Source organism: Gallus gallus, chromosome 1, assembly GCF_016699485.2.
Source record: "Gallus gallus isolate bGalGal1 chromosome 1, bGalGal1.mat.broiler.GRCg7b, whole genome shotgun sequence".
Taxonomy (NCBI): domain Eukaryota; kingdom Metazoa; phylum Chordata; class Aves; order Galliformes; family Phasianidae; genus Gallus; species Gallus gallus.
In genome coordinates, this window is record NC_052532.1 from 62,422,645 (window position 1) to 62,443,474 (window position 20,830).

The window sequence follows — 20,830 nt, forward strand, 5'->3', positions numbered from 1 at the left end:
TGTATAAATGCATCCATTGTGCTTTCTCTCTGATCTGAGTGGTCATCTCCCGTTTAGGTTTGGATTGTTCCAGAGCTCTGAACACTTGAACACCCACCATGGATGACTTTGAACGCCGTAGAGAACTCAGGAGGCAAAAGCGTGAGGAAATGCGCCTTGAAGCAGAGAGGTGAGGTTGCATGGAATATGTGTCGGTGACTTGACTTTTATTAGCAATGGCTTTGAGGATTTTTCTTTTAAATTCAGAAGTTTGCTGCAGCTAACTGAAGAGTCCTTGCTAAAAATATGTGCCATAAAATGCCTTTATTTAATATCATGGGAGAAGCTGGACTTCAGTGGTGTCTGTTGCCTGTATCCCTTAGGGCGTTATAAACTGGCTTCCAGTTATTTTGCAGAATGGATGAACGTGAACAGTGAAGGTGATCTATGGTAATGTGAAACTACTGATAGGAAAACTCATGCTCATGTGAGGGAGTGTTTGCTGTACAGAACAGATTTTGTGTTTTTAGATGCTGAGCTAAAATTGCAGGTTTTCAGTTGAAAGCTGAGACACCCTTGCTGGATGTGGTATAGTATATCTGTGACTTGTGTGCCACTGCTTTGCAATTGGTATTATGTTTAATGTGCCTGTCGTTATTTATCTACAGCCACTTCATGTGGGCAATATGGGCAGCATTTCCTATCAGTTATTCCAGATTACAGCTTTACTTTGCAGTTGAGGACAGAACTTGGCATGGGTGTGATGATGTCTATTTATGAAAAGAAGCAGCATGAAAATATTAAGAATGATATTTGTTGAACTTCCATTTCATATTTGTACAGATCCATCTGCTTTAATAGGATTCCCGTGTTTTACAATGGAGTGAGTGGAGAGAAAGGCCCAATTTTGTAGTATTTATTTTGATATAAAGATTTGATGTAGTTTATTAACACCATAGTGATTTTTTAAAAAAGGAACTTAGGTTTAAGCATATTTTGTTCTCGCTTTTGTGTTTAATTTTACATATGGACTTCTTTTTTTTTCTTGACTTTTCCATTCACTAACAAAATTATGGTGTTTCAGGTTCTGTGTGCTTTAGACAAAATACTTTTTTTCCTAAGCATTTTAAAATGAAATCAGAAATCAGCAGAATGCAATACCAAATATATTTTGTATGTCTGCATGGAGCTTTTTAATAAAGCCTTGCTTACATAGTAGAGCTCTCTGATACTCTGATAGTATCTAGGGTGAACTCCCAGACAGATGAGATGGAATAGTGACCTTTCTTTTGAAAGGAAATGTTGCCCTGCAGAACTGGGCTTCTGAGCTCTCATCAGGCTGTAAGTAGAATCCATGAACTCTGGAAGACAGCATTGCTGCCTGCAGGTAAATAAACTTACATGAGGTATGGTGACCAAAGGGAAATGAGGTAGTCTTCCTTTGCAAACCAGCATCACCTGGTTCGTGACTAAACCCAAAAGAAAGAGAAGCAAATGTGCCGTGTCATGAAGTGACCTTCTTATCCCAGAAGGTTCTTCTCCAGGCCAGTAGTAATATATTTTGGTTGGACAGAGTGGGAGGAATTTCAGAGCCTGTGCCAGTGCAAGCCTGGCCTGCTGGGTAAGCAGAGCTTCTGCTTCCAGCGGTATCTAGCTTGCACTTCCTATTGCAGCATTTATTTAGGCAGAAATGAGATGAAATGAAGGAAGGTGTGTGCTGTTGCTGTTGATGCAGGCATAAATGCTGAGCACATACACCAACTGGAAAGAAGTCTGCTGTTTATCCAAGAAGTCAAAAATGCTCAGATATATTGCATGCTGGAAATCTGGTCTGAGGCCCATTTACACTGAATGTACATTCACTGCGTGTACATTCATTTTAGCAGATTATTAACAGCATTGCATAATGAGAACATATGATATTCTTATACTTCTAGTACACTTCTACTCTACAAAAAACAACATGCTTTTAAAAGAAAGGCTAAGAGTTTAAGGTTTATTGCTAATGCAGTTACTCAGATGCTGTAGAGGATTCTGGGGCATGTAGTCTAAAAGGTATTTTCTACCATGGAAAAAGTCACATGAACTTCTCTGTAAAATCATTCAAACTCTTACATGAATACGCTGAGACTGCCAAGTGATTCGGGTGCCAGTGATGTCATGTGTCCATTTTGTGGATGTGGTGAAAGTTGCAGGGGATAATGGGCTTGCCATTGGAAATAGAAATTCAGTATATCCAGTGTGTCAGTAAGTCACTGTGTAACACATAGGCTGGCTGTCTCTGTTCATACTGAGGGAAACTGAAGCTCTTGGGGGACAAAAGCTGCAGTGAACAGCTCAATGGTGACCTCTGAAGGACCCATTCCTGGGAAGCCCTAAGGGTTGATGTCTCTGTCTCCCTTAAGTGAACAGGAAGGTGGGAGGTTGGGGCAAGAGAGTGATGGCCTCTGAGGTAGTATACAGCCCCAACTTATCCATCCATGCATCCTTCTGGGAGGTGTTTTTTGGCAGTGCTTGAAGTAGCTGTGCTGTTTTTTGTTGTTGTGGTGGTGGTGGTGATGGTTTTTTTTTGTGTGTGTGTGGTAACCTTTGTGGAGGAGACAAAATTGATGCAAGACTGGCTGGAGGAGTAGGGCTTGGGTCTGCTTCTCTGTTTTCTGCTCAGTCGCTGCAGAAGCACTCCGTGCCCTTTCCCACACATTTAAAGACTTTTAGCAATAAATTGCTGTATGCTAAATCTTGCTGCACTCCCTCTGCTGCTGCCAACTTCAAGCATTCAAGTATTATGAGTCAGACCCCTTGAAAGTCACAAGACTGCTTTAAAAATCTTGAGATCTTAAAAATAATTTAGTCTGGCCTTTTTATTTTGGGTTTGCCGTAACAATAACAGGGCCTGATTCTCAAGTTTGGATGTCTCTTGGAGCTGGGACTTCACGAAACCCACCCCAGCAGGGGCAAGGTCAGGAAGAAACTGAACGTTGGTCCTTTCTGCATAGCAAATGGAGCTGAGGGCCAGAAGGGTTAAGGCATTTATTAGCAAATGAATATGAAACTCTGAGTTATGCTTGGTGAACTCACATTTTAGGGATTTCTGGATCATTCTCACCTTTAAATATATGACTACAACATGTTTGTGTACGTCTGTTCTCCTACCTTAAACCACAGCAATCTGCTAGCCAGACCTCCCTTGGTCTGAACACTTTTGGGTGTTTTATCAAGTGAAAATAGTGTGTTCCTGAGGAGCAGCACGGGGGCTGAAAATGCAGTGTTTGCTCTGAGCATTGGTACCTGCTGTGTAGGCTGTAACCTATTTTCTAGGTCTCCCAGAAACTGTTTAGGCTTCTTTGAGTCAAATAGTAAATGCAGAAATGAAAACACCATATCCAACAGCACTATTTGTAGTTCAGCCAGTCGCAGTAATGCATTTTACCATTTCCTGGGTTCAAGGCACATGGAGGGTTTACCTTCTCAGACTGACAACCACACACTCTGGAGATGGAGGAGTGTGGATGGCTTAAAGTCTGTAAGGCCTCAGGGACAGCGTGCTTGAGAAGGGATGCCTTCACTGCTGCCTTTTCTGCAGGGCCCAGAGGCTGACTGAGGCCTGGTCAGGGTAAATGTACCATGAGCTTCCCAAGTGACCATCATGCTAGAGCCACTGATGCCCAGCAATATATGCCTTATTTCTGGAGATGCTTATGGGGAGTCCAGTCCACGTGGGCTCATGTTAGGCTTTGTTGTTGTTGTTGTTCCCCTTCCTTGCTAGAAAGCTGATGAAAATGATGATGCTGTTTTGGTGTGTAGCCCTGGTGTTTTGGGTTGGTCTGCTCGGGAGGATGACGAGGAAGCTACCTTTGTCTTTTAAAGACCAACAGAATGGTTCATCCTTGGCATGTGCTTTCTCTGTTAGTTCATGCTGTGGCAGCTCAGATATAAATTGCTACCGGTCCAGAAATCTCGTGTTTCATTAGCATTTTACACTCTTCTCATTTCAAGATAGCCTACATCTCCTGGATTTCCCGTATACAGGCCTGCCATACCCACCCAGAATTATCCTCCAGCTGGATTTTCTTGGCTTTTTGTGTTTACCTGTTATCTCTGGAGATTTATCATCTTATTTGAAGTAACAGCACAGACCTGTCTAGGGGCATGTGTCCTAAAATGGGAGTGGGACCTACCCCCGATGTGTCAGATTTACTGCATGTGCTCGGGCTGCCAGGACTCTGCAAGACTTTCTAGACACAGGCTGGAACAAAGTACGGCACTGTTAACTGCTCCAGTCTGATAGCATTTTGTGTGTGGTTTCTACTACACAGCTGTGAGGGCAGGGGAAGTCAGACTCTACCAGCTATTTGGGTGACCTCTGGAACTGCTTTGTGGTGGAGCCGAGGCTTCATCCCAGTCCTTGGCGGCAGAGGGAGACCTGCATATGGGCCCACACTGGCTGAAGTCACTTGGAAGCTTTCCATTTATTTCGCCGGGCTCTGGGCTAGGCCATACCTGAGTTATTCCAGCCAGATGATTTATGAGGCAATCTCAGCGGCAGCCTTGGAGGAGCTGGATGAACACTTTGCCTCCCAGTCACAGGGTACATACCGTGCTGCACAGGCAGGGCTGTCACAGAAATGGTTTGTGCTTACTGATGAAAAAAAATCCCATCTGTAGCTGAAGCGCAAAGGGCTGGCTTATTTCAGCAAACGCCACCTGCTTTTTGTACCTCTTCCTGGGCAATAAAAAGATGTTCCATGGCCATTGGGTTTTGTCATTTTGATGTTGTAGCTGACACTGGAAGAATTCAGCCTGGAGTTGGCTAGAGTGTGTGTGTGTGAATCTGCAGTGAAGTACTGAGGTGAAACACTTCTTTAAGTGGGAGAAGACCTACTCCCGTGGGGCTTTCTTTAACCATGATGTTGAGGGCTATGTAGGATCTCCTGACAGGAGTTGTAGCAATCTTAACTAAAGGACTCATCTCCTTGCAGATCAGTAAAGTATTAATAAGCATATGCTAAAAGAGAGAAATTCAACTGTCATCTGCATTTGTGCTGTATGAAAACTTAATGAGAAGTGCGTTGCTTATCTTCTGGACAAGTAAGACAGAAGATATTTGTTGCCTCAGTATCTTAATACGTTTGTAGTACAAGGAAAGTTCATCCTTGTGAGGCACAAAATAGGCAGTTTCTGTGCCTCTTCTGTCTAAGACAGCTTAGGTGAGGTTAAGCAAGTATTAATACTAGATCAACACTGAATGACCACAAGCAGCTTTTGAAACTGCTTCTTATTGTTGAAAGAGTTATCTCTGGGATAGGGTATATACTGAGGACAATTGTTAAACATTGTTGGAAGTTTAAAAATGAGCATGAATGGATACTTTTAAATTATCTCCTACTTTCTGGAACATGAGGGATTGTCTAAGCCTGGTTGCACTTTCACTGATGGTTTTCAGAGATTGTGCTTTGATTCAGACTTTTGTAACTGAATGAAGAGAATGATCTCAACAAGAGTTTTCAAGGAGTGCATGCTTAAACATATGAGAGGCTGACTTAATAATACTTAACAAAGAATTTCCCAATGTTCACCATTTATTTCAGAACAGTACTTCCAAAAACGTCTTCCAGAGGACTGTGCTTTGTTTAGTTTAGCCTTCTTTTGGTGCTAAAACACAAGCTACAGTGACTTTATCTCTTCACGTTCTCTTTATATATCCTGAAGTTTCAAGTTCAAGGGTTTCTGCTTGTCTTTCCATAAAATACCTTCTGCAAGAGCTGAGACATGACATATTCTGCCCAGAAGTTAAATATTTTAAAAAATGAATAAATAAGATTAGAAGTGCATGAGGATTGAGTACAAATTGAGACAAAATAGTCCAGCTGTTAATCTGTCTTCCCAGCTACCTTGCATTTCAGGACTGACAGAAAATATTTGGATTGTCAAGGTGAATTTGGCCCTGCTCATTATGCTGATCACTGTTTCTGGAATTCTTGGAGCTCATTCTTAACACAGGCAAAAAAACATAATTGATTCAGTGCCTCCGTAAAGCCTGCCCTACTGTTGTCACTCTGAAGTGAGAGTGTATATTAGACACATCTTCGCTATGGTAGCATTTCAGATGCCCTGGAGATAATAACCAAACATACACAAACCTGAGCAGAGCCCTACCAATTAATTTTACAGTGACTGTGCATTTTGCAGGCTGTATTTTCTTTAAATGTCCTAATGGAGAAGCGTTCTATAAAAGAAGCCTTGTTCTTCCAAATAGCTAGACATGAGGAATATAGACTTTACTGAGCTAACCTCCCACAGTTCCTAAGCAGACAACAAAATGGGCTCCTTAATATTTCAGATATTAATCCCACATGTATGTTAAGATTATTCTATAATCTCTGTACTACATCTACCACAGCAGCTAGGTTTTTAGGAGGAGAGCATCCAGACAGCTGGCAAAATGCCATGTCTTTCACCTCTTTCGGCAAAATGGCAAGTTTGCTTTAGAAGCACCAAAGAGTGTTAGAAATTCTTGGGTGAAAATCCCCCCTTCCTATCCTATAGCTTGCTAGCCCAACTACTCCCAAAAGCAGTCTATCCTTCTGTTTTCTACTGTATTTTTACTAGCTTAGCTAGTCTAAAGCCTTTGATGAACTGGATCTTATTTAAATGCCTACTAAATGTGGGCATTGAGCCATGGTTTTTGGTGCTTGTTATTGACTATTTTAGTATGCATATTTAAAAGGGTACCAGGAGTCATAGGACAGTATGGTATTTCTTCATGGTTTTAAGAATTACTGAGGCATAGGCACTGCACAAAGGAAAACATGAGGCTGAAGGAATGTAGCTGGCATTGTACATATACGTCAATGGCTGTCCTGTCATATTTATGTGAAAAATAACATCTCTTTAGTATCTTATGTGCGAATCGGCAGTATGTAGTCAATTAAGCTAAGATAGACTGTAGTGTTCTTGCAGCTCTGTGCATCTGCCATTGTTTCCTCAGACACTGTAAATCATAACCAGCATCAGAATTTTCTCATACAAATGACTTCAGAAATTCAAAATGCAAAAAAGCCACGTTAACTCAACATTGGCCTGAGGTTTGTGAAGGCTCGGAGACTTTGAACTTCCTGTAGCAGCCACAGATGAGCTGTGTGCTGCCTTTGACTACAAGTACCTCTTTCCCTTGTAGGCAGGCTGGCACCCTAGTGCCCCTGGCAGCATTTCCTGTCCTTTGGCAAGGAATCATAGAATCACATGAGTGTATCAGAATGCATCAGCCCTTCATGGAGGTCACTTTCTACAACAGCTCGGTTAACTTAGTATGGCAGGGACCGTGGCTACTGTCCTAAAATAAATAAATAAATAAATAAAATAAAAAGCCATAATAAAGGACACTCAAGTTATTCGTTCCTGGGTCTACTTTCTGTCAGACTCTTTCTCAGACAGGGAAATCCCCCATCTTCATTGATCTAGACACTCAGTAGCAATTGGCAAACGACCCTTCAAGAGCCAATGCTAATGTTTGTTAGATCCTTAGGCTTGTTCCTGCTCATCAATAAAAAAAATTGATCTGTATTTTTGTTCTAGACAGTAAGTGTATGTTCAGGCTCTCAGCTGTGCGGTCACTTCCCGCATGCCCAACATCCGCAACTAGCAAAGAGGAAGGGTCGATTTAGTTCATTGCCAGGCCAAAGGACTGTGTATATCTTATTGCACAAATATATATGCTTATAAGCAAGTTGGCCAAAATGCCCTGTGCATGTGGTGACACAACATTGCATCTGGAAGAGGTTTTGAGTATAGGCTGCTGTGGATGGAGAGTGATGTTTAATTTGCTCTAAGCAGAAGAGAATAACTGAAAACTAGTCTCTAAACCTTCAATTTTCCAGACTTTGTGTACAAATGATCTCTTAGCTGTTACATCGCAATGTCTTCTTTTTAGTGAATAAGAACATTGTTAAACTTGTTGCTTTATTGTGTCACTGTTCTTCAGGGCATTCTGGGCTCAGAAAAGGAAAAATTTTAAGACACAAAAGAAACTGCAGCTATTACCCAACCATGATACTCTTTCAAGAGTGACATGAGTATGAGTTTAGCTGGTGGGTTTCTAGGAGCATCTGCTTCTCAGTGTGAGTTAAGATTTTATTAACATCTTTATGAACTGATATCTGAAATTAAACTGGAAAATCAGATTTCCATTTAAAAAGCTGAAGCCAATTTGTTTGCAGGGATAATAGAAGTCAAATGCTTCATGTGAATAAGCATCGTATATATGCACTATCAAATTGCTGGTAGCCTGGGCAAAGTTACCTTTTTACCGTTCACTGCAAAGAACTATATGGGGAAAAATGTGATGTGTAAATTATACTCCAAACTGATTTCAGCTTGCAGAAGCATCATATTTGGTCAATTAGATCCTGCATTTTGGCTTTGTGCCTTTAAAGAAATTTTTCATTACTGAAGATAAATGCTTATAAGCAGCTTTATTTCTCTCATGATAACCTACTTATTAGTTCGCATTAAACAAAGAAAATCCTCTGTGCCAGCAGACTGTCTTTGTGTGACTGAGCTCTTTCATGAGACATCAGGTGTATGTGCTTCTTGGGCAACTTAATTTATCAGCACACAGCTGCGGAAATACTCCTGCCAGAAATAAGGTCAGTGGGCAACTGCCTCATAGAAAATATGTCTGGTGACTGCACAGTCTCCGTGGATACTGGCACACTGAGTGACCAGGGGCTGGTAACAGAAGTGGTACAGCTACACATGAGAAAGAACAGTAGCTTTGTCAGCCTTGCGGTGGGGTCCTTCTCTTCCTGGGAATCCGTGAGGGTGATGAGAAGTGGAGAAGTAAGCAGGATGTTTTTCTATTCGTTTATTGGAAAGTATAAACCATTGGGCTGTGTACTTGGCAGTTAAAGGTCAGTCTCATTGAGGATGACATTAAGAAAATATAAATAGATGCTGTTTTTCTCTCCTTTATGTCAAAACCTGTTGGTGAGACTAAAACGTGCATATTAATAGTCTTTGTAGAATGGGACTTTGTTGGATAGTCCATTGAAAAATGGCCAGCAAAGTCTGACATAGAAAATCAAGGGAAGACTGTAACTCAACAGCTCGTTGTGACTGTTGTGACTTTTTGTTTAAAAATGAACAAACAGACAAAAAATAACATTTTTTTTTAACCTGACATTTGCTGAATACATACTTCAATTTCCTTTAAGATAAGCTTGTGACCCATTTTCAATTGAGACAAAATCTAAAAGCCAGCATGAACTGCTCTAGCAAGAGATTATGTTCTAGGTAACAATGCTCTTCTTGTGCTGAGGCTGTAAGAGTGTTGCTGGAAACTGGTACTGAAAAGCAGGGAGTCTTCAGTGATTTTAAATGAATTCTCTGTACTAACGCTTTCCTCTTCCGCCAGTATGAGACAGCAGCTTGCCTACTGGTGTTTAAACTGATTGACTCAAACAAGTAATCCTTCTGTGAGCACTCTTTGTATGATATAAACCTGATGCATATCATGGTAAATTTTTAAGTCAATTAAGTGCACACAGTGGAGAGTAACCACATGAATGTGGCTCAAGTTACTGCTTGTCATCCAAGTCTCTTGCAAGGGAGGTATCTCATTGTGAAACTGTGTGGAAGAGTGAGCTCTTTTATGTTTAGACTGAGAGGTTTGCACAGATTTAATTCACTTGAGGTAAACTGCTGCAACTTCTATGTATAGACAAGGCCTTCGTGACTGTGGAGAGGCATGTTGGTATTGGAGTCCTCAATGAAGAACTTGTGTTGATCTTCAGGGTTAAAATTTTCCATGCAAATCTGTCTCCTCTCATAGTTGCTTTTGTCTGCTGGTAACGTGAAGCTGCAGAGAAGTGGGAGGTATGTGTCATGGATGTGGAGGCTCAGATAACTGACCTACTTCAACCCCTTTCAGGAGAAGGCTGGTATGAGATGGATGAATGAGGTTTTATGCATATCCACCAATTGCTGCTGACCTCATGTCAAGAAAGGCATGTCCAAGACTTGCTGTAAGTCACTGTGAAGTCAGCAAATGGCTACAGCTATTCCTGGTCCTGCAGCAGGCTTCTTGCAGTAGCTTGGACTGTTGTTTCTAGCCGTTTCAGAGGGGTATCCTGCAAAGATGGTGAGAGAAACTATAAAGAAAAATCATAATTTTGCTTTTAAAGTGAGAAAAGCAGTGCAGGAGTATCTAAGAACACAGGCACCCACTTGTTCAGTAATCATAGTGCCTCTTACCACTAAAGGATTTCCTTTGCATAATAGCTTAATTCTTAGAAATGTCATTTTAATACATTTACTTATTTTTAATGGAAGGAGGGGTGCTTTTGTAAAGCAAAACCTTGACTTCAGTGATCAGACAGTGCTTCACAGGAGCAAACTGTTTTCATTTATAACATTGCCCTCTAGTAATAAAGGCAAAATCACATGCTCTGTGTACCAATCCTGGATATTTCTGAAAAGCACTATTAAAACACGGTAGTGAGAAAAGATACAGGGTTGGAAGTTATGTGTAGAGCAGAACTGCTTCCTGATATAGAAAGCTTCCTGATATATAAAATAAGCCTTTTTCCACTTGCGTTCTCTGAACAGAGGAAAAGAAGGAGGTGCTATAAACAACTTTCAGTGAAGTGGAATTTTGGTGAAATAAAAACAAACCTCATAAACTTTTTTTTTCCAGCAGCCTTCATGCAAATTCAAAAAGTTTTCAGCAAAAAACAGCTATCAGATATTCACAACAAGGCTTACAGTTGTGAGGTTGACCACCAAGTAAGACTGCCTCTACTTCTCCTACTGCTTATCATCTTGTGAGAGGACCAGAGTACAGTGAAGACTTAAGAGGGCAGCCCTTCTGGCCATTTGTATGCAGGTGTTACTATGCCACATCGTGAGATGGTTATTCCATTGCATTTGTATGCCACATCATGCAATCCCTTGAGATGAAATTGTCAACTCCCAGCCTAGTTTTCTCCCTTTCCTCCTCGAAGAAAACTTTTCTGACAAAAAATTGAAAGGAAAAAAGTTGTGTGTGCTTTCACAGATAAAATGGCTGAACAGATATTTTCACAAGAGCATGGAGTCCTCAGGAATAGCATTGCTGCAGTTTGTTTGGAATAGGTTTCTTTTTACTAACCTGCACCTGCTAAACTGAACAGTTCTTGCTGCTTTACAAGTTCATTGTCAGCCCATACAAAATGACAAGCTTTTTTAGGCGCTGTTGCTCAGAACATTCCCAAGATTCTCCAGCTGGCTATTAGTGCTCTGTCTTAATAAGGCAGCACAATAGCCACGAAAGACAAGGAGATGACTTTTCTAAACATTGGCTACACATGGATTCCTTTTATGGTCCAGCTTGTGCAGTGGGGTATTCCGCTGAAGGTCAGCAACATGGATAACAAAGTGCTTCCCACTGCAGCTTGCCTTTTGAGCGCAGGCATCACGGTTCCACATGTACGGCCTGCTCTGAGAGGGAGAGAAAGACATAGTTGGTAGGGAAATGTAGAAAAAGGGCAAAAAGGCTGTGGAGTGCTGTGTATTTTGTATGGATGCTATTGCTGTGTTCACCATGGCTGCAGGATGAAGTTGTCAATGCCATGTGCAGAAGAAACGTGCATGTGCTGGGCTGGTATTTTGTACCAAAAAAAAAAAAAAAAAAAAAAAAAGAAAGCCCCCCTGAAAAATTTCTCTGTAAGGTTTCAGAGTTCAGGTCATCCCTCAAAAACACCAAGGGCAAATTTTTATGTCATGCCCATGAATATGGCTTTTCATTCTTGCAACAATATGGGATAGCATGCTAATGACCTTTTCAAACCAGTGAGTTATGATGGCTGGAGGGGTTGTCTGTGCTGCTGCAATGCCACAAGATGAATTAATTTAAGCAAAAGGGTTTTTTATTTTTTTTTATTTCCCCTCCCACCTCTTTCATTCCATACAAGCTAGTGAGTCTTTTCCCTCCTTAGCATGTAATCGACTGACACTGGAAAGTTGAATAAGATCCTTCAGGGCTATTGTCTTATTACTTACAAAAATATTTCAGGGAATGAGTGAGTCATTTCAATATTTCTGAAGAGAAAGGATATATTGGCTATTAATTTAATATGAGAAATCCCCTACTAAGTAATGAAAATCTATCTCATCTTGTTTTGTCAGGCCTGAATGTATGTACAGGATATCCATAAATTGAATGAAGAAAATATATCTTTAAGGCAAAACAGAAATGTTTAGGCATATTCAATAGGTCTGTAATCTAATTTTTCTTCTACTGATTATTGTCAGGTGGGTTAATACAATACCTAATAAACCATGTCAGTGAAAGACTTTGTGTCACCAGCTCTGACACTGAGAAAGGAGAAGCACTTGAAGGTGTTTTGGTGACTCACCTCTTAGAAGTCAAACTTTTTTCGTCTGTCTTGCTGTTGCTTCACTGTCCACAACCTGATTTCACCTATCATGCACATATTATATTTACAATGAAATCCTGATGCAGTGACTTTGATATCATCATAGGTCTTGCATGTTTGTGGTTATGCTGGCTTTGAAGGAAATGTGACTTCTCAGTTTGTTGGCTGTATGGTTTTACTGGATATAATATCTCACTTTGAGAACATAATGGCATAAATGTGCACAAGTGGAGCAAAGATCACAAGACATGCAGTTTGGTTAATGAGAGCTCCTAAACTCTTGTCAATGTCTGCTGATAACAGAAGAAATCTGAAATAGAAATGATTACTAAATAATACTTTTTAAGGCAGAAAAGAGCTATGTTGGCCCTCAGTTAAACTCAGAGGGTGAATTTAGTAGGCTGCGTCATTCCTTCATAGCTGTTCCATATTATGCTGCATTCACTATTTTAAAACTTGCTCTCACATGTTTCAGTCTGAATCCTGTTTTCAGTGGTTGTGAGTTTAGCAATTACTCTGAATTTAAGGAATTGGTATAACGGAGAACAGAGATCATTTGTCCTGTTGTCATTGTACTGCTAGAAGAGAAAATATTGGTAAGATGTCTTGGTGACTAGGAATGACTTTTCCGTCACCAACCTGTCTTCCTTTATTTATTGGTTGTTCTTTCCTCTTGGGGAAGAACTTGGGCTGTACCCTGTCATCAGTTTTTAAGCCAAATTCTTTATGGAAGTCAATAGGGAGTCCTGCGCAAAGGGAAATGACATAATGTTGCCCTTTAGTCCTACCTACCGAGAAGCAGACTTGGGAAAAATACACATTTTCCTAATTACTGAGCACTGAATTTACAGCATATGTTCATTTTCTATCGACATCCGGCAGCTACCCAACATATTGTAAATTGGGCCATTTGTATTCAAGACAATTGTTTTTAATAAAAATATTCTGAATGTTGTCTTTATTTGGATTACATATGGTAAATATTGAGGTCTTCACTGTTCTGAGGTGAAGAATGAGCCATTTTTATGAGAGACATTGACTGTTAGCTAAAATGTCTCCTTGTCCTACTGGAGTACATGATGAGTTAGTAGGCTGCCACATTTTACTCAAGCAATAAATGCATTTTGCTGGAGATATGTCTCTGTAGTTTGCAGCGCACTTTCCATATGAAAGTGTGAACGTAAGCTGATATCATCTGAATTGTCAACTTTTACAGGAGAAATGCTTCAGCTTCTGTGCCTAATGGCCTACTTTTACAGTGACATTAAGTCGCTCCTCTGTAGGGCAGGATGAATAGAGTTGCAGAAGGGTTTTGAAATTGGGACTTTTAAAATAAGACAATCCATTTGCTTGCTAAAATTCAGACTCTTTAAGTGCTTAAGTAGATGAAGGAAGACTGTAAGCATAAGGGATAAAGATAAAACGCAGCTAGAGGGGAATGCTTCAAAGATAGCTTGAGGAGACTCCTTAATTTGGGAACAGTAAAACCACTATAACGATTTTTACCCCTTCTCTTTAGCACTGGATTGTGTTTGTTATGGCATAAGCTGTTTTCATATACTTCATAACCTTACCAGCTGAGATCTAGGCAATCTTTTTTTTCATCACCCAGGTAACATGGCAGTGCAATTCACTTAGCTTTGCTGATAGCGAACTAAGAGCAATTCACTGACACAGCCAAAAACCTAGTAAATGGGATGGATGAAACCTTTATTCTTGCCTATTTATCTATTAGATTTTTCTCCAACCTACAGCTGCAGAATTTTGAGAATTTGGAGAATCACCCAAGCCAGAATTTTCAGCATCAGCATTTCGGTATTGGTCATTATTAGAAGTAGTCATGAAATATCATCTTTCACAGTAGGCCGCAATAATCCACCTCTGTAAGTTTTATGGTCTTTAGATTGCAGGACGGCCTGCATCTGTTGATTACATTTAAGTAAAACTTCATGCTCATTTTGTAGCATGGAAAGTTAGATGCAGACCCTTTGTTTATCTCTGCCGCTCACAACCATGTTGACTTCTGGATGGTGATATGGAAATGTTACGGTGAATGTGGTGATAATTTCCTGGACTGAAAGTCTGATAATGCTAGACTTGTTAGATGTTGGGTGCCAGGCACTGAGATGGCATGAGCTGTTTTGCACAGCGTGTAGTCTGTTTGTGGGACTGGCCTGCTCTTAGTCTGCTGAATACTTACAGAGGCTGGGGATGAGCAACAGCACCTCCTTGTAGCCCTTTTCCTCTGGATTTTATGAGTTTTCACGTGATATGGCTTTTGTTTAAGGCAGTCGGAAGTGTCTTTCAAGTGCCTCCAAGCTTTAGAGGCACATCTTGAAAGGCCAGTTGATAGAGTACTTTAATGCATTACTGATTTGTCTGTGTGAGAGAACGATGTGGAAGACATCTGGAGACTTGTTCTGGCCAAGACTAACAAACACGATGCTGATTTTTTTGGGAAAGTAATCAGAATATAGGGCAGAAATCATACCAGACCCTTTGACTGAAAATACTTTTGTGCCATTTGTGAACTGGATTCACCATCTGGGTTAGCAGCTATGGTCATATCAGATTATTATTTTTTCCCTGTTTTTGTCTCACTCTTTTCTTTTTTTTTTTTTTTCTTAAACCAGAACCATGTCCCCGTTTCTTGTAAATGTGCCTTTGTCATCACGGGTTTAAGCTGTCATAATACATTTTTCCTCGAGCTCCATCTTTAATCACTTAGTGGCAGACCTGGGAATAGAAGCCATGCCTTTGCCACAGGACCATCAGCTCAGTAAGGCAGAGAACAGCTGTGAGCTTTCCTACAGAGCAGCCTGGTCTGCACTTTGCATGTAAGCTGTGTTTCCAGCATCTCATAAAGTAGGACAAATACAGCTTCACCTTTTAATATACAGAAGTGTGTCTCAGAAGACACAGAACTGCTTGCAGCCTTTATGCAGAGAAAGGGAACGTGGCAGTTGAGCTTGTATATTTAGTGAACATTGTGAACAAATAATAAATTAAGACTTACTTATAGGAAAAAAAATAAGTCACTTATGTAACTCAACTCCCTTTGCTAGACTTCCTCCTCCCTAGCCACGCTCCCCATTATTTATCAATTAAATATGCTAGGAGTATTGAGCTGCTGACCACAGAATTGGGGAGGGGGTGGAATAATGGTTATTATACTGTTCTAAAAGCCATAATACCGAATACCAGAAAGAATGAGAGTCAGATGTAGATGATGCTGTTGAGTTGCCACTGGTAGAACAGAATGTACTGTACTATCCAGCAATGGTTGCTGCTTTGTCTAAAACCATATACTATGAGTGAACTGTCATGTCAGTCTGTAGCATTTGTGTGGTTTATAGGCTTCTCATTACGTTGCTAAACTGTGTGCAATAGATTAAAGTGCCATTAAAATTCCATGTCTCAAAACATTTTATTCTGCTGTGCTAACTTCCCTCTGCTTCCATGGAAAGTTACGTGTATGTGAAGACTCTTAGCATTCAGGAAAAGGTTTCTGTTTGTTATTCCTTCTATGGATAAAATTCTCATTGATTTCATCTTAAAAAATAAAAAAAAAAAAAGAAGAAGAAGAAAGAAAGGATGGAAGTGCATTGTTTTTTAATCAAGCCATGTAATAGTAGGAGATTTTGGTGTCTGGGAGATAGAAAAGAGTACTGAAAACTGGAAAAGCTATCTCAAACCCTTTTTTGCAAATGAAAATGGGGGAGGAGGGATAGTTGTCCATTTCCTGCAAGGTAACAATGAACAACTCCAGTTTTCTTCAGGTGGAGAAAACTCTCTGAAGTGGTAAATTGTTCCATTAAGAAATATGGGTAGAACATGTCCTGAAAGAGAGCAAAATGCTCTGTTCCTGGAGGAGAGGATAGGGATGATGTTATCACTGTGAAATATGTGCTGCTGCAACATGAATCACTTCAGTGCTTGGGTTCTCTCTGTGTTAATCAAATCATCCTTAGCAACCCCTCTTTTTTTTGCTATTCTTAACTTTAGGTCAGTGGTGTTTCATTACTAACTATCTGGAGTCACAAATTAGAAACCAGCACCAGAAATTTGAACTGAATCTGAACTTAAAATTAGTTTAAGCTGTTATTCTTTTCTCGAAATGAAACTCAGTCCAAATCATTAATTTAAAATGTCTCTTTTTAATTCAAATCTTAACTTGAATTGAAGGAACCAGACCCAAGCCAAACCGAAGCTGAGCTTAAAAATATACATTACTTGAACTTCATGATCAGTACTATACCCCAAATTCCTTTATGCATAGACAGTGAAGAGAAGGCCTCTTGTCTGAAATTCTTGGAGAGGGAGTATGGCTGATGGAGAAGCGCTGAACATTCAGTAAGAGTGAGGCAATTACAAGTAACAGTTCAGTTAATTAGCTATGGAGTCATTAGCATATGTGATCCAGGCACATTAAAAGATGGATTTCATAGGGAGATCTAAGGAGGGAGAAAATAAGATGTCTGACGCCTACCCTTGCACCCCAAGATACAACTGCCAGCCTAAGACTGGAGGTAGAAATCAAAGATGTAATTCCTAGCAGAGTGTACAGTGGGCTGTTGGTCACCCTGTTAGATACGTACACTTTACCATGTATAGTTGGTGAGGACACTGGCCTTTTCCTCCATTCATATCACAGGTCTACTCTGCCCTAGAAAGAGCTTGGCAGTACCTACTCTCTGATACCATGAAGTATCTCTGCAAAATCTTCCATGGATTTCAACAGTATATTTCCAAATTAATCGCCTTCTAAAAAGTGTTTAGACTAGTTCAAATCTGAAGGCAAACAAGACAGTAGAGATGTATATTGGTGACTACTGGAAGTGATTAGTCCTTCTTTCCTTCAAGTGCTGCATGTCAGCCCTATCTGCTTTCCTCCTCTCTGTTCCCATTCTATTCTGAATGTTAGATGCCTCAAAACTGAGGTTGAAGCTCTCCACGTGTGCCAGCAGTTGCTTACTTACTGCACAGATATCTTCCACTTTCTGAAGATGTATGGTGCTTTGTGTTCCATCTTCTTTTAAATTTAAACAGGTTCCCCACATTTCCCAGTCATTCCAAAAGGCCAGAACTAGTGGGAAAAAAAAAAAACCAAAAACAAAACCCAAAATCAAAATGTCAAAGAACAGGAAACTGAATCAATTTTTAAAGATTTTCCTGTCTGATGGGTTCCCAGCAAACCCTGCCCATGTCACTCTGCTCTGGGTGGTTTCCCAGCAGTATGGGATTATATTCATGGCGCATGGCTTGACAGAGGGTCCCAGCATGGTCTCCTCCCGGCTCGTCCCAGGCACTCTCTGCACAGAGGTGCCGAATAACTTGCCTGCTCTTTATTTCAGCTCAGCTTTGCAGGAACTCCGACACTGGCCATTGTGACAATGGGTCTTTGGCTTGTGATAAATACCTTCCCCCCCCCTTTAGTATTTAATGGTCAGTTGTCAGCATCCAGGAAAACTGTGTTTAGACGGCATTGGAAACAGGTACCAATATGGTTAGCTGATGCAAGAGTGGTTTATTTTCCATTTTAATAGTTCTTTAAACAGGTCATGCATTGGTATACAGCTCCTTTGTTGGAATAAAAATCTTTGTCATAGGCTGCAAGACAGCTAAAAATAGCTGTGGTGAGTATTTATGCTGAGGATAATCTCAAGAGAAGGTATTTTTAACTTTGCATGCTGTTTAGAATAGGAAATTCTTTTAATGCCCACATTTTCCATTCCTATTGCCATTAGCTTTTCCCCACCCCTCTTATGATGTGGGCCTTGCACTTTCTTTCTCCCTTTCATTTCTTTTAAAGTTCAAGGTTAGAGCCAATCTGCTCCAGAGGCAGACTTGAGTTTATTATTATTTAAAGAAAATGCTAACTTTGGCCTTTTGCGACTGTATGGGAATTCAGTTCATTTCATGGGGCTATCAGAATGTAAACAAGATATCTCACTAAGCTGTCACTGCAAATTGGGTAATGAATGAACACTTTATTTCTCTAGCACATGGAACTAATGCGCTTGTTAGAATAACAGTGGCCAATCTATTTTATACTCCCATGGAAAGTATTCCACTTTTTTTTGGCAAGTTTGTGTGAGCCGCTACTTGTACCAATACTCAAGCTAATGCTGAGGGAGAGAGAAAAAAATAGTAGTGTCAGGCTGAACTGTACTTATAACTTTAAAATATGGCTCCCAGCAAAGCCCAGTCCTACATGACTCAATAAATAACTGTGACCTACCTAATAGTCAAATGTTGTGTTGAGAGAAAGTGCTGTGTAGACTGTGGGCCAAATTCAATGCAGGTATAGGTTGACACACTTAATGTGTAGCCTTTGAGAGGAGCTCATAGCTGACCTGTGAGCAGTTGTACAGCCAAGTTAGACAATTTTTTTTTCCTTAAAAAGAAAATATAGATATTGTTTTTAATCTTAAAAGAGACTAGAGCCGCACAGTTAATGGAACTCAGGTAGCTTTGCAAGTGAAGCCTAAGGTGATCAGTATGAATTTTCAGCTAATTACACATTTCATGCCTGTAAGTCAGATGAGACGTGTCCTGTCCAGACAGGCAGATTTTTAAAGGTATTTCAATAAACAGAGAAAGGGAGAGGCACCTTGTGACATTCTCTGAAACCTCTGTCGATCTCTACAGGGGCTTTGCAGAAGCAGATCTGCACACACTCCTGACAGTGTCACACATGCTCCCTTCTACTGCTGTCAGCTGCAGAGCATCCTTTTGGCCTCTAGTGATTTTGAAGGTGAAAAATACATGTTTCAAGGCTCTCCTCCACTGTGATGAGGTGATGAGGATAGGTAGGATCTGTGGCCTATGAGCCACCTACCCTGTTTGACAAACAGCGCTGTTGACTTTGTGGAAACTGTGTTGACAGCTCATCTTACTGTCAGGTTTGGATACTATGTATTTGTTGCATCAATATGTAGGTAGATGTGTGCACATGACTTGCAGTTCTGGAACTCTGACATCCCTGACAAAAGGGATGGCAGCCGCACAGCCTGCCTGCAGTGCTGACAATGAGAGAGAGAAGAATCTTGGAGGATGGAAGAGCTTTTTTAGTGCAGACTGCACCTTGGCTTGAAAGGCTTGCCAAGTGAGCAGTGTGACGTTCACAAAGATCAGGGTCTAATTTCCCATGTGTAAAGCTGTTTCCCAGAAGATAAGAGGTTATTAAATACTACTGCTAAATAGAAAATGTAACCTTCAAAACAGTTGTAAACATTAGGGAAACATGCTGTCTACTTCCTGGCTGGAGAGAAGTTGGGTGCTCAGATAGGCCTCGCTGGAGAAACTGTGGTAAACATCAAGTTGCCAGGCCAAAGGACTGAGGTCTCCTGCCCCGAGGCAGCTGATGACCTAATACAGGCAGGTTTCTGTAGTCCTGGGAGGTCTTTGCTGAAAGCCATCAACAATCCACGTGGGGAGGAGCCTAGGGAGTAGAACTGATGAGCATGCTGTAAACTCAGCTACCCTGGGGGGCTCTTGCCCTGGGTGAACAAAACCTGTGGGGAGCAGCAATCAGTGGGATGCAGGACTCAGCTAGGATCAGCACTGGCCATCATATTCCAGCAGCGAGGCCAGAAACTGTCAGAATCAGCAAGGAGAAAGCTGGTGGATTGCAGCCACGCTGAGTACTCTCAAGAAAAAGGCACAGGGAGCGTGATGAAATTTTTCTGCATGTGCCATAGTCTTGACATAGAGGCAGCTTTGCTGAATTAGCTCTTATGGGTGCCAGGTGTAATGTGTCCACTAAAATCTGGCTGGAGACCACCAAGTTCCTCACATTCTCACTTTATGGGATTTAGTCAAATTATTTCTTTTGCAGTTACCTTGCCTTTCTTATCTGATGAAACTGTGGCTACATTAAATTTTAGAATTTTGCTCCTTTCTCTGTTGTCTAGAATGTGACAAGATCAAATTTCCCCCTTACTACCCATTAGTAGCTTAATTTTTTTTTTTTTACATGAAGTTTTTTCAACAATAAAATCCCTCCAAGGCTGCAGTTACATAATATTCAAGGTCACAGTAATCATAACAGAATCCATCTCACTTAGTAGTAGTGCACTCATGGAAATGAAAATGCCCCAGCAGGGCTTTTTTTTTTTTTGCAGGATTTTGCTGCTGCACACATAATTTGTAAGACTCGATCCATGAATGACGAGGCTATTTTTAGGCCCACTGCATTTAGCTGTTTGTATCTTCAATTTTTTTTTTTCCTTGCAAGATGGAAGCAAAAGGCATGCAGTTTTAAGGTGAGAGACAATACTGTAATGGCAAAATTTCTTTAATATTACTGTTTTGCATACATTCTTATGGACTTCTAAACCAAAGTAGCGTGGAATTAAGAAGTAGCATATCTACAAGTGTATAGAGCATACGGTCTTCTGATATGTTCTGTGCTTTCATTTCATGTGCTCCCTCTA

At 40.6% G+C, this 20,830-nt stretch overlaps 1 protein-coding gene across 21 annotated transcripts in view; it reads left to right on the plus strand.

Annotated features, from left to right (window-relative positions):
* The window catches only part of CALD1 (caldesmon 1), a 184,427-nt gene that overhangs the window by 91,544 nt on the left and 72,053 nt on the right, over positions 1–20,830 (plus strand). For 17 of the 21 annotated variants that reach the window (NM_001396085.1, NM_204158.2, NM_001396086.1 and 14 more), the window contains one exon: positions 58–169. In NM_001396085.1, coding sequence (NP_001383014.1) covers positions 99–169 — 71 coding nt within the window. In that variant the 5' untranslated portion in view covers positions 58–98. Of the gene's footprint in view, positions 1–57; positions 20,660–20,830 lie in introns of those variants that run through there. The other 4 variants (XM_046939594.1, XM_046939628.1, XM_046939779.1 and 1 more) reach the window with 1 other exon arrangement.